General features: G+C 46.5%; 1 protein-coding gene across 14 annotated transcripts in view; it reads left to right on the forward strand.

Annotated features, from left to right (window-relative positions):
- Positions 1-14,171, forward strand: part of FANCD2 (FA complementation group D2) — a 206,072-nt gene that overhangs the window by 105,493 nt on the left and 86,408 nt on the right. For 8 of the 14 annotated variants that reach the window (XM_042850045.2, XM_042850048.2, XM_042850051.2 and 5 more), the window contains 6 exons: positions 4,634-4,755; positions 5,836-5,982; positions 7,211-7,327; positions 9,143-9,274; positions 9,410-9,528; positions 13,004-13,117. In XM_042850045.2, coding sequence (XP_042705979.2) covers positions 4,634-4,755; positions 5,836-5,982; positions 7,211-7,327; positions 9,143-9,274; positions 9,410-9,528; positions 13,004-13,117 — 751 coding nt within the window. The remainder of the gene's footprint in view (positions 1-4,633; positions 4,756-5,835; positions 5,983-7,210; positions 7,328-9,142; positions 9,275-9,409; positions 9,529-13,003; positions 13,118-14,171) is intronic. The other 6 variants (XM_042850047.2, XM_065553195.1, XM_065553194.1 and 3 more) reach the window with 1 other exon arrangement.

Genomic DNA, 14,171 nt, shown 5'->3' on the forward strand with positions numbered 1-14,171 from the left:
TCCCTGGGCCTTTCATCCTCCTCAACAACACAGGGGCTGTCTGACCGGAGGTGGGACAATTCTACAGTGTCCCGGAAAGCCTCATCAACATACCTCTCTGCCTCCCTTAGCTCCTCCAGTTCCGCCACCCTTGCCTCCAGAGTCCGTACGTGGTCTCTGAGGGCCAGGAGCTCCTTGCACCGAATGCACACATATGCCACCCGCCCACGGGGCAGGTAATCATACATACTACACGCAGTGCAATAAACTGGATAGCCCCCACTCTGCAGCTGGGCTTCTGCCAGCATTGTCTCCTAGTTAATGAAGGGGTTGTTTAAAGCAAGAAGTTTTGAATGTAGTTTGGGCTATAGGTTTTAAGGGGAATAAAGGGTATAAGATAGAACCAGCAAGGGACCCACGCTCCCTTCCTGCTCCCGTTCCAAACTCCCTTGCGAAATTCCCTGTTAGCAGTCCCTGTTCGCAAAAGCTTCAGTAGCATGCCTTAGGCAGATTCCCCTGTGGGAGATTTGTAAAGCAGCAACTTGGAGTTCCACGCACACCTTTATCTTTGCACATCCAGTTTGTGAGAGTGGTGCTGGTCTGTATTTAACTAGAACTCCTCACCCGCCTTCCTCCTGATGGAGCACTGCTTGCCAATCTCCCATAAATGGGAATGCACAGAGGCCTTTGAAGTCACCTCTGTGCATTCACAATACTTACCCAGCTGCCCCTCTGCCTCAGAGTTCTATACAACATCAGGACTCTGTGGTCTAAGGGATAGCTCAGTGGTTTGAGCATTGGCCTGCTAAACCTAGGGTTGTGAGTTCAATCCTTGAGGGGGCCACTTAGGGAACTGGGGTAAAAATCTATCTGGGGATTGGTCCTGCTTTGAGCAGGGGGTTGGACTAGATGACCTCCTGAGGTCCCTTCCAACCCTATGATCTATAAACAGGGCCGGCTCTAGCTTTTTTGCTGCCCCAAGCAGCAAAAAAAAGCGCCGCAGCGCCGCCCCCCGCCGAGCGCCGCCAGAAACCCCCCCCCAGAGCACCGCCCTCCCGCACCGCCCCCCCGCCAAGCTCCGCGCCGCCCCCGCCGAGCCCCGTGCTGCCCCCCCCCCCCCCGCCGAGCTCCGCCGGAACCCCCCCCCAGCGCCGAGCCCCTTGCTGCCCCCCCACCCGCTGAGCTCCGCGCTGCTGGAACCCCCCCCGAGTGCCGAGCCCCGTGCTGCCCCCCCCCGCCCCTGCCGAGCTCCGTGCCGCCGGAGCCTGCCGAGCGTCGCCAGAACCGCCCCCCCAGCGCTGGCCCCGCGCCGCCCCCCCGCCGAGCGCCGGGCCCCCGGAGCCCGCCCCCCCCCCCCCGCTGAGCGCCGAGAACACTCATGCATTCCCTGATGGACAAAGCTTTTTAATGAATTTCTGTAGCTTGACAGTAGGGGTGCCATATCCCACAAATGTACAGAGGCAACTTTTGAAGAAGAAGTTACTGTTAGATAGCCTCTCTTTATAATTCTGGATCTTCTTGTTACCCAGAGAAATGTTTCATCTTATCCACAATGACATCCTCTGGCAAGGAATCTGTGCCTCTGTGTGCCTGGGGTAGCCCTCACTGAAAATGCCAAGGTGAGGGCAGACTGCAAAAGGGAGAGTAGACACTCCCAAAGTGGTGGTTAAAACTGAAGTTAAACTCGCCAACAGTCACAAACTGTGCTTCTGATCCCCCACACTGGTTACCGATCTCATAGAGCTGAAAGGGACCCTGGAAGGTCATCGAGTCCAGGCCCCTGCCTTCACTAGCAGGACTGCTAGTTATCGAGAAGCAAAAAAAAGAAATCACACAGCCACCTTTATTGCATTCCAGTTCTCTGGCCTTCAATCAGCACCTAGGTCCAGTAAAGGGAGAAGTTATTTAAAAACTCTGCTCACATATACAAAATGTTCTTCTGACACCAAAGGGCCAGCCACATTACCAAGTCGATATTAGTTTGGATCTTACCCAAAATACCACACTGCCAATCAATCCTTTAGAGTGTAAAACTATAAAAGTTATTATAAAGAAAAAATAAAGAATAAGAAGAGAGTGTTAAATGGTGAAGCAGTCAGATACATACCGAGACTTCAGAGTCCATGTATCAGGTTCTTAGCTGTATTGGTGAGTTTGCTGGCTTGAAAGAACTCTGGAACACATCCACAGCTTGGATGGGTCATTCAGTCCTTTGTTGAGAGCTTCAGTTTGTAGAAAAGTTACTCCAAAGGTTAAAAGCAGGAATGAAAACAAAAAGGAGATGATGCAGCTGCCTTTTTATATCCTTTGCCATGTGGCTTGTACTTCCTGTGTCCCAAACACAAGCTTCACAGCACATGGCATTGAAAAGCCTTAGAGTTCTGTCCATAGGCATGCCCCTACATGACTTGCTGACTCATAAGGTGTAGTCCCTAGCTTTTTCAATGGGTTCATTATATAGCTGATGACCCTTGGTGACCCATCAAACAGGCTAAGCAGTGATGCCAATCTGTCTGGGGGTGTCACCCAGAAACATAACATAAGTTTTGAAACACAGATATATCATGCGTATCTATAACTCACAATACAAAGGTGATACAAATATATAAACAAGATAATGATATTTGGCAATCATAACATTTTCACAGATATCTTACATGGCATATCTGTCAGATTCCTTGTAATTTTATAATATTGGTATCAACAATATCATAAAGTGTCTCCCATATTCCATATAGCATCACAGAGTCCACATCAAATATTGTGTGAAAAAGTATTTTCTTTTGTTAGTTTTGAATTTGCCCCTTTTTGATTTAATTGAATGTCCCCTTGTTTTTGTGGTAAGAGACGGAGAATAGAAGCTTCCCATCTAATCTCTCTAGACCATTGTGATGGGATCCCTGGGGTACAACCTAGAATTGTGGGTCTGCTGTGCTCCCCTTACTCTCCAGCCTGGATTTTCTCTCACAATGCTTTGCCAGTGACAAGCAGCAAATCCTTCCAGGTGCTGTTACCTTGCATGAATGCTCTCCAAGGCACTCATGAACTATACACAGGTAAACACCAGCAAATATCCCCAGCCTTCCCCCCCAGGAATATACCATCTTACACTGCTCAAGACCTTCTCTAGAACAGTGCAAGCTCGTTAATTAGTTCACCACTTCGTCAAAGGATAGTGGACATGCACCAGCCTTTGTAACCTGAGCTGATTCCCCATGCACTTTAGACAAACTCACTGGTAAGGATAAAACATTAAAATAAGTTTAACAACTACAGAAAGAGAGATTTTAAGTGATAGGCATAAAGGTCAGAGATAGTTACCTACGAAAACAAAAAGTGAACGGGCATTTTAAATCCTAAACTTATAGACTAAGTAAGATTTGAATCAAACAGCTTTTCTAACCCGACTGGATGTTGGAGGCAGGTTATAGTTCTTAATACACAGGCTGAATTTCCTTCTCTGCTTGGGACAGTCTCTTCAGTTCAAAGCCTTTGTCTTCCTATCATTCTTGTTGCCTTCAGTATAGGTAGGGCAGGAGGTGGAATCATGATGCCATGCCACTGTCCCTTATTTTATATTCTCAAGTCATGTCCCAGACAGGTCCTGGTTGGCCTTGCTGAGTCACAGAGTTGAGCAATCTCCCATTGTGTGGTGCTTGTGCAACTGAGTTATAGAGTTGAGCAATTCTTATTGTGTGATGCTTACACAACTGTCTCTTGCAGAATTGTAAATCCCTTGTTTACAATTCCCCTACTGATCAATGGTCATTTAACGCCCGCCTGGGTCTGGGTCACCACCCTTTAGTCAGTGGAGAGCTAGCAGTGGGCATCTCCCAAACTCACAACATAGTTTAATAACAACCATATAGCAAATCTCATACACACTAACAGTATACATATTTTGACAGAACAGTGGTTTTCAGCAGATCATGAGCTTTCATATGATAACTTGCAAGGCAAGCTTTGTTTGAAATATTACAACCATATACCAATCATGAATATGGGGGTTACAGGATGCTATTTTGAGGTATAGCATGTCACAGCCATGCATTATTGTATGGACTTACTATAATGATTATTATTTGTATTACCATAGCACCTAGGAGCCCTAGTCATGAACCAGGACTCCATTGTGCTAGGTGCTGTACAAACATAAAAGACTTTTATCTTGGGCTCTTTAAGGTGACCTTCCCAATCTTTTCTGTTTCTGTGCAGATGAGAATTTTACCAAGCTCCTAATTATTCTCATCAACTTTCTCTGAACCCTTTTTTCTTGTGCAGTATTGTTTCTGAGATAGGGTGACTAGTCTTGACCCCAGCATTCTAGATGAGGGCATTTCTATTGATTTATAGGACTGCATTATAACATACTTATATATAGATAATAGTAAAAACATGGGGCCCAATTAGGCAAACTAGTTTAAGGGGAAAAAAAGAGTGGTTGGAGAAGGGACCCCAAATGTCCTGGGCCCTGCAATTTCAGGCTGTGACCCTGGCTATCTCCAATATAGCCTTTGTGTAGTGCTTTGTCAGATGCTTTCCTAAATCTGACTAGATTACAGCATGAGCATTCCCCTATCAGTAGCCTGGCTGACCCCTTGCAGAGGCTCGGATTCTGGCATGGCCTATGTTTGTAAAACTATTTCTCTTCCAGGGGAAAAAAAACAAAAATCTGAAGGCAGCAAAGACTCCTCTGCAGACCACTCACAAATGGAGGAGAATCCTGAGGGAAATCAGCCTGAAGCTGAGACCACACAGCTAGAGAAGGTGCTATTGGTAAAAGGGGTTTGTGCGGGATAAGAAAGGGGTGTGTAAAACAGAAAGCTAGGAGAGGGACTCTTAACAGTGATAGAAATCTCAGGTCAAGAGCTCAGTGCTGCTTTCTGACATGATCCTCACATCTGAGCTTGGAAAGTTGGTTCTTCTTTGAGTGTCCTCTGCATAGTTCTGCTCTTGCGATGCACTGACCAATGCAGCTGAGACAGTGGAACCTTCTGGTAGTGTTTGAGCAGATTCTAAAGATGTGGCTATAGAAGGGTGCATGGCTGTTCCTTCTAACCACAGCAGCAAAAGAACATGAACCTCTGCGGTGTCTTTTTACTTTTACACTAGTTATTGTAAGATCATATCTCTTTGATTAATCAAAGAGTGTGTCTTGCCTCAGATTCGGATGCCTCAGATCTGCAGGTTCTGGTGGAAGATATTCCAGCACTGGAGAGTGAAACTTTCTTGTTTGATACATAGGATGACCAGTAGTATTCATTTGAGGAGGAAGACCAGATCTGACACTCATATCTAAGACGTAATCATTTCCTAAACAGTCTTCCTCCTCTTTCACATCACTTGTCACACAATGTCATCTTCCATTGAGTCCACTGTGAGTTTTGCTCTGACCATAGATTCATAGAAGCTGGAGATGTCAAAGCTCTCTTAGATCATTTTGTCAACCTTCCTGGGGTGAAGGTAGGATTGGTCTCGAGCACATTTTCTAGTGCTTTATTCAGTCCAAAGTGGTGGTAATTTCACCACTTTCTTAGGAGACAATTCCACGCCTTCACTACCAAGAAGACTTTCCTGTTGCTCAACTTGGGAAAAAATGTGGAAGACGGAATGTGGAAGAAGTGTCTTTATTGAGCTGGGATAGTTTAGGGGAAGCAGAAGGGAATTGAGGTTTGTGCTGGAGAAAATCATGCACTCAAGGGAGCCGGTGCCCCTTGGCTGTTTTCACACGTTGTACCAAATAATGTAGGGGCCTATATTGTAGGACCAATATTTTTTACATGCAGTATTCTTTACCAGAGTGCAGATGTGACCATTGGTTTTATTCTGCTATTAACATTGCCATTTTCATTTCAGGACACCACTGAAAAAAAGTCAGGGATCCCTTTGGTGCAGCTGCAGAGTTACCGTGCATTCTTCCGAGAGCTAGACCTTGAGGTGTTCACCATCCTGCACTGTGGGCTGCTGACCAAATCTATTTTGGACTCGGAGATGCACACAGAGGTAAGTGTAACAGAGTAAACTTGTACCAAGAGGGGCCAGAAGGTTGCTGCAGAGCTGTAACTGGTTCATTCTCACTGAGGGTTTGGAAGACTTAGCCTCCGCTGCTTAACTAAAATGGAGGAAATCCAATCTCATCATGGCCCATGCCCAACTGCAGAAAGTCAGTATGCTGCTTCGGGGGAAGGTATCCATGTACACACAGGAGAAGACAGGTGCCTTAGAAGGTCCTATGACAGATAGTAACACTATAGCTGTGACAAATAGATGTTACTTATGCACCTCAAGCTGATGCTCCATCTTGGGGCTCTTTCAGCTTCGATCAGTCTCAGGCTTTGATCTCTCTTACTAACCACATGGGACATGTTAAACCCTTTGGAGCTAATGGGGATTGCAAGTCACAAACCACATATGTTTTAGTGATGGCACATTACTGATGTCACAGCCAAACCGTTCTCAGCTACTGTCAGAACAAGACTGGATTGGAGGTGCATTCCCACTGCTGCATGGAGTTTTGCCCCTCATCCACAGCGCAGTAACCAACATCAGATGAGTAGGCAGAACCAAGTCCTGGACCAGTTAGGATGTTAGGGTAATACCTGTGAAACCAGGACCTTGAGGTTCGATAGGCCCAACACCCATAACTTGGATTGAAAAATAAAAGAAGGCATAGAAAAGGACATACACAAAACTGACCAAAGACATACAGAGTTGATTTTAGGTCACTGGGATTTATATTGCTCAGTCCATGGAAAAGTCGGAGGCTGTTCACAGCCATCCTTCCACAGTTTTCCATTAGCTCTTCTAATGCAAACCATCTTAGCTGAATGTGTAATGGGGAATTTTGGGGATCAGCGTTACCCTAAATCGCCAAGTTTAGGTAAAAAGCAACAGAGGGTCCTGTGGCACTTTTAAGACTAACAGAAGTATTGGGAGCATAAGCTTTCGTGGGTAAGAACCTCACTTCTTCAGATGCAAGTAATGGAAATACATGCAGGAAAGTGAGGTTCTTACCCACGAAAGCTTATGTTCCCAATACTTCTGTTAGTCTTAAAGGTGCCATAGGACCCTCTGTTGCTTTTTACAGATTCAGACTAACATGGCTACCCCTCTGATACTTGACAAGTTTAGGTAATCCATCCTGTGTATAACCCAAGATCCTGTGTGCCTACTTTTGAGGATGGTTAATGCAGATGAACATACTGAATTATTTTATTCCTTGAAATTGTAGGCCAGAGAAATTGTACAGTTAGGGCCAGCAGAGCTTGTGTTCCTTCTGGATGATCTTTGCCAAAAGCTGGAGCACATACTGATACCACCTGCTGCAAAGAGAGCCCCTTTCTTAAAGGTATGTACAAAAGGGAGAGGTGGGGCAAAGTGTTTACTAGCTAGAGGCACGGAGAATGAAATTCACTCTCAGGTAGAGAGCCTGCAGGAGGCTTCTGTGCTAGATTGAGGCTGGGGATACCAGTGGTGCACAGTCCTTGCCCCAAAAGCTTACAATCTAAATAGTAAGACCGACACAGGACAGGGCAAAGGGATAGAACATGCCAGCAGTGTGAGCCAAGGGCTGGGCAGCAAAGGGCATGGCAATGCTGCCATTTTTAATTGTTTTTTGTTTTTAATGTTGCGGTTGACATTTTTTTAGCAGGGGATTTGCTAAACAGAAAGACACAAGAATGGAGGACATAGATGGGAAGGGGTGCAGGAGAAGAGAGAGGGGAAGAAAGGATGATGGGCAGCTGGAGTGAGCCTGAGGTGAAGAGACTGAGGGACGGGGCAAAAAGGACTTGGAGCATCATTAGTGTCAGTGTCCCTAGGTCCCTGCTGCAGAACCTGCTGAGGCTGCTTCTGTGTCTGCTCTGCTGGCTACAAAGTTGCTCTGGTGTGGGGAGCTGGCTTTTCCCTGGAATGTGCCTGCTGCTTGAGCTCACCTGCCTGGAGGTCCCATCCATCAGGATGTGCTGAGCTGTGTTACTTAGAAGGGTTAATGACACCCCGAGTCAAGGCTGCCTGAGCATTTCCACTACAGCCCCCCCTTTTCACTTGCTCATAACTGTCTCAAACTTGCATCTTTTAGGACTGATATTTTTCAGGTCTGCCTGAGGGTGAATATTTTGTTGTTGGAAGTTTTGAGTCCAGTTGTTTTGGAGTATGACGAGAATGAAAACTACACTCTTTTTCCATTGTGCCTTTTTTCTGTTTTCCAGCTGTAGCACCATCTTTAGAGAGGCAAACTGGCCTTGTGCTGAGACTCAGGCACTGGATTGAGACTTAGGAGAGCTGGGTTCAATTCCCAGCTCCAGCATGGGACATCATCCCTCTGTGACTCGCCTCTCCATCTGTCACATGGGGATAATAATCCTTCCTTTCTCCCAACCTTTGTCTGTTTAGTCTGTATGCTCTTTGGGACAGGGTCTGAGGCACTACATTTTGTATAGCGCCTATCACAATGGGCCATCATCTCAGATGGGGCCTCTAGACTCTACAATAGAACAAATAATAATAAGAAGTTGTTTGCTGGAGCAGCAGCTTCTGTTTGGAGTAGAATTTCCTTTTGTAAGGAAGCAAGGAAGATTCAAGCAGTGAGTCCTCCCCCTAGGTCTCTACTGGAGTCTCTTCTCCAGTAAATGGTTTCTGGAGGAGTGCCCGACCAGCCTCCACGCTTCCCTATTCCAGAACTGTTTGGCAGAAGGAATCCCTGCTTCACAAAGGCTTGTACTATCTAGAAATAATAAGAAAACTTTACACTTTTGAATTCATTTTTTGGTCCCACCCCTTGGCCTTCCAGGCTGTAGACTTGTCCCCTTTCCTCCACCCTGTCACAGCGATAGGCCCTTGAATCAAAGATCCCAGAGCTCTGGCCAGACAGAGCATTGTCACATTCTCTTGGTTGGAGTGAAGGCAAGATTTCTACTCATGATACATTATAAAGTGGAAGCAAGTGGGGGTGGGGAATTCAGCCTTATCTTAGAACTCCAGTTAATCAGCAGCACTAATTGGAGGATGTACCTGCTTATACTTGGTAGCTGCCAATGAGTGAAACTGAACAGGACTGCACAAGCTGAGTTAGTTTTATTCTCTCCATCAGATGGTGTGCTTGTATCTTTGAGCTCCTGTAAATTAAGAATGAAGAAGTGATTTTAAATATTTGGGTTCACAGCAGGGGAAAGCCTGTAGGAAGATTGGATTCTCCCATCTATGTCAGAGATCGTCTCAAGAAGTTGCCCAGTGTGCAGTTGAGTTGCTGAAACCACTGTGTAATCATATGGAGAACATGCACAATTACTTCCAGGTCAGAAGGCAGCAACTTTATTCTTAACAATTGCCAAGGGTTTTTTGATTTATATCATTTTATTTATGGAAATGAAGGGGCAATGACATACGATAATTCTTGAAATAATATTTAATTAATAGTTCTGTGTTTAAGGCACTAATGACAGAAAACCAGGGAGTGGTGGATGGACCAAGAGTGAACATTCAGGAGCACCAGCTTATGTCTTCTTGTTACCAGCAGCTGCTGCAGGCCTTTCGCTTTCTGTTTGCTTGGTGAGTGTAAGGAGTGGCATGTTCATAGGTATATGTAAACAAAGCCTGTTTATTGCTTTTTGTGGGGGTTCCTCTTCATTGAAGGGCTCATATGTAGCAAATAGCACATGCAGAACATCAAATTGCAGTGATACAGGCTTTTAAGAAAATGTTATATATTGTATTACAATTGCTGTAAATTCAGTCAAACTATAAAGAATTGAAACTATAGATGATTAACCCTGGTTACAGTAATTTCAGATTCCATGCTGCAAATGGGTCCCAAGGAAATTACCTGGTTTTAACAGATCATGTGATCTTGGATTAAAGCCAGCAGAAGTCCCGTATATACTTGATCATAAGCCAGTTCGTTTATAAGCCGACCCCCCCTAAGATGGATAAGTAATTCAGGGGTCAGCAAACTTTGGCTCCTGGGCCATCAGGATAAGCCGGTGGGCTAAGATGGTTTGTTTACCTCGAGCGTCCGCAGACACGGAGGTAAACCTAAGTAAACAAAGTGTCCCGGCGCGCCAGCTGCTTACCCTGATGGGCCGGGACAGCAACTGGTGGGGAAATTTTTTCAGGGGGAGAAGCTGGGGGTCAGGGGAGTAACCCCTGTGACCAACCCCCATGTGACCCCACCCCTAGCCCGGGACCCCCACACTCTCCCCATCCCACCTTATCTGGGGAGGGCCAGGGGAGGATGTCTCTGGTCTGGCTGGAGCTGCTGCGGCAGGCTGGGCAGCATGGTCGCAGCCTGCTCTGGCGGGCCAGACCGGGCGGTGCGGCTGCAGCATGTTCCAGCGGGCTGGGCCGGGTGGAACGGCCGCATCGTGTTCTGGCAGGCCGGGCAGCGCGGCCATAGCCTGCTCTGGGGGGAGGGGCCAAGCAGCACGGCTGCAGCCTGCCAGCCCTGGAGCTGCAGCTGCTTCGGAGGCGAGCAGCGTGGCCAGAAGCGGAGAGACTCTGGCCCCACCTCTTATCTTCTGACTCTGCTGGCTGTGCTGCCTCTCCTTGCTCCCTCTGTTGAGGGGACGGGCTGTGTCCCACCTCTCCCTCTCTATACCCGTTCATAAGCCAACCCCCTTCTCTGGTGCTTCCCTTTTTTACTAAAAAAATTCAGCTTATGAATGAGTATATACGGTAAAAAGCAACAGAGGGTCCTGTGGCACCTTTGAGACTAACAGAAGTACTGGGAGCATAAGCTTTCGTGGGTAAGAACCTCACTTCTTCAGATGCAAGTAATGGAAATCTCCAGAGGCAGGTATATATCAGTGTGGAGATAACGAGGTTCGTTCAATCAGGGAGGGTGAGGTGCTCTGCTAGCAGTTGAGGTGTGAACACCAAGGGAGGAGAAACTGTTTCTGTAGTTGGATAGCCATTCACAGTCTTTGTTTAATCCTGATCTGATGGTGTCAAATTTGCAAATGAACTGGAGCTCAGCAGTTTCTCTTTGGAGTCTGGTCCTGAAGTTTTTTTGCTGTAAGATGGCTACCTTTACATCTGCTATTGTGTGGCAAGGGAGGTTGAAGTGTTCTCCTACAGGTTTTTGTATATTGCCATTCCTGATATCTGACTTGTGTCCATTTATCCTCTTGCGTAGTGACTGTCCAGTTTGGCCAATGTACATAGCAGAGGGGCATTGCTGGCATATGATGGCATATATAACATTGGTGGACGTGCAGGTGAATGAGCCGGTGATGTTGTAGCTGATCTGGTTAGGTCCAGTGATGGTGTTGCTGGTGTAGATATGTGGGCAGAGTTGGCATCGAGGTTTGTTGCATGGGTTGGTTCCTGAGTTAGAGTTGTTATGGTGCTTAATGATGAACCTTAACATTCCCCTAAAATATCTGAATGAAATTTCCAAGGGGTGGTTGTTTATTTTTAAGAAATTCCATCCTCTGAAGCTTTTTGGCTAAGCCCCAATGGGAATACCTTTTGTCATGCAAGGAGTATAGGAGTGCTCACTGAATACTTACCATACTCATTGAAGCAAGGGTATGAACTTTCACTGACCTGTTTTGTGTTCAGTGTGCATAATGCTTTTAATGGCCTAAAAAAGCTAAAGCAATTTCATATGATGAGATAACTAGCTCTGTGGATGAGGGGAAAGCAGTGGATGTGTTATTCCTTGACTTTAGCAAAGCTTTTGATACGGTCTCCCACAGTATTCTTGCTGCCAAGTTAAAGAAGTATGGGCTGGATGAATGGACTGTAAGGTGGATAGAAAGCTGGCTAGATCGTCTGGCTCAACGGGTAGTGATCAATGGCTCCATGTCTAGTTGGCAGTCGGTTTCAAGTGGAGTGCTCCAAGGGTCGGTCCTGGGGCCGGTTTTGTTTAATATCTTTATTAATGATCTGGAGGATGGTGTGGACTGCACTCTCAGCAAGTTTGCAGATGACACTAAACTAGGAGGCGTGGTAGATACACTAGAGGGTAGGGATCGGATACAGAGGGACCTAGACAAATTAGAGGATTGGGCCAAAAAAAACCTGATGAGGTTCAACAAGGGCAAGTGCAGAGTCCTGCACTTAGGACAGAAGAATCCCATGCACTGCTACAGACTAGGGACCGAATGGCTAGGTAGCAGTTCTGCAGAAAAGGACCTAGGGGTCACAGTGGACCAGAAGCTGGATATGAGTCAACAGTGTGCTCTTGTTGCCAAGAAGGCTAACAGCATTTTGGGCTGTATAAGTAGGGGGGGGGCATTGCCAGCAGATCGAGGAACGTGATCGTTCCCCTTTATTCGACATTGGTGAGGCCTCATCTGGAATACTGTGTCCAGTTTTGGGCCCCACACTAAAAGAAGGATGTGGAAAAATTGGAAAGAGTCCAACGGAGGGCAACAAAAATGATTAGGGGTCTGGAGCACATGACTTATGAGGAGAGGCTGAGGGAACTGGGATTGTTTAGTCTCCAGAAGAGAAGAATGAGGGGGGATTTGATAGCAGCCTTCAACTACCTGAAGCGGGGTTCCAAAGAGGATGGAGCTTGGCTGTTCTCAGTGGTGGCAGATGACAGAACAAGGAGCAATGGTCTCAAGTTGCAGTGGGGGAGGTCCAGGTTGGATATTAGGAAGCACTATTTCACTAGGAGGGTGGTCAAGCACTGGAATGCCTCACCTAGGGAGGTGATGGAATCTCCTTCCTTGGAGGTTTTTAAGGCCTGGCTTGACAAAGCCCTGGCTGGGATGATTTAGTTGGGGATTGGTCCTGCTTTGAGCAGGGGGTTGGACTAGATGACCTCCTGAGGTCCCTTCCAACCCTGATATTCTATGATTCTATGTGACCCAAATTTTCATTTATCAAAGAATTCTCTGATCTCCACTTTTCCCTTAGCCAGGACAGAGCTGTTCTAATTGTCCAAACTTCTTTTATTTTTCTTCTTGAAGACAGATTTAAAAGACTCTTAGCCATTGTGTAGCTGGCATTAATTTCTTCCCCTCTTCCAATTTTCATATTGATGATGATCTGCGGCTCTTCTCTTTTTCCCCAGGAGTGGATTTTCTCAACGTGAAAATAGTGACTTGCTGAGGTCAGCCCTCAAGGTCCTGGCAGACAGACTAAAGCCTGGAGAGACAGGATTTCTTCTTCTTGAGGACCTAATCAGGTAGGATAAATGAAGGCAACAGTGCTGCATCCCCAGAACTTTAACAGGAAAAACATTCAAAATTTTTTCTATATTTCCTGTGGGTGTTCTGCAGAAATGTGACAGATAAAATCATTCAGGGTTCCTGAGATTTTTTAGAACACAGGGCTTGATGCTCAGGGACAGCATAAATATATACACAGCTCTTGGAAAGTGGAGGCATCTGAGGTCTGTGAAATACTTGGAAATAGAGCAGGGGGTACCAGTTTATCTAAAATATTCTGAGAGGGACAGCGAGGGGTTCCCTGGGTAGAGCAGGAGAAAGCGACTGTGTGTGTGTGTGTGTGTGTGTGTGTGTGTGTGTGTGTGTGTGTGTGAGAGAGAGAGAGAAAATCTCTTCTGGGTGTGTACTGTTGGTCAAAAACAAACTGAGGGAGTACAAGGAATGGGTTGGAAAATGATTTTGACAATTATTATAATTCTGCAGTCCAAGGACTCTCTCAATTCTGGACGTCTGGGCTGCTCTTCCCTCTGCAGCTTCGTGGAGGTAGATCAGTGTTTTGGTGCCACATGCTCTGGCCACCCCACCTCTGCTGCTGCTTGCTGCCGGATTCTCTGCCTCTGTGGCAGCGGACAGTGGTGATTTCTATTGCCCCTGCTCTTACTCTTTTCTGTTTTTTAACTTTTTCTGCTCAGTTTTTGGGCAGTGGGGAGCAGGGTTCTCCCTCCTCTGTTTCTCCTCCTCCTCTCTGGTTGATTAACCCTTTGGAGTTCTAACCCTCCCTGAGCCTCCGTTTCCCTGCTGTCTCCTCTGCCCCTTACAGGCATGGCCGAGCAGCCAAAAGAGCACTGGATCAAATCCAAGCAGTGCTTGATTTGTGAGGCTGCCTTCCCAGGCTCGGCAGATGATGAGTTGTGTTCAGCCTGCACCCATCCTTCCATCCCTAATTCTGTTAGGTCCTGGGGCTATGAGTCGGGCAGGCAAGTGGGATCCCTACCCACCAAGGAGGCTGTGACTCAAATGAGGGAAAAATGGACCAGGAACCCCAGTGCAGAACAGGGAGAGGTTCCAAAA

The sequence above is a fragment of the Chrysemys picta genome, chromosome 7, assembly GCF_011386835.1.
Source record: "Chrysemys picta bellii isolate R12L10 chromosome 7, ASM1138683v2, whole genome shotgun sequence".
In the NCBI taxonomy this organism is placed as follows: Eukaryota; Metazoa; Chordata; order Testudines; family Emydidae; genus Chrysemys; species Chrysemys picta.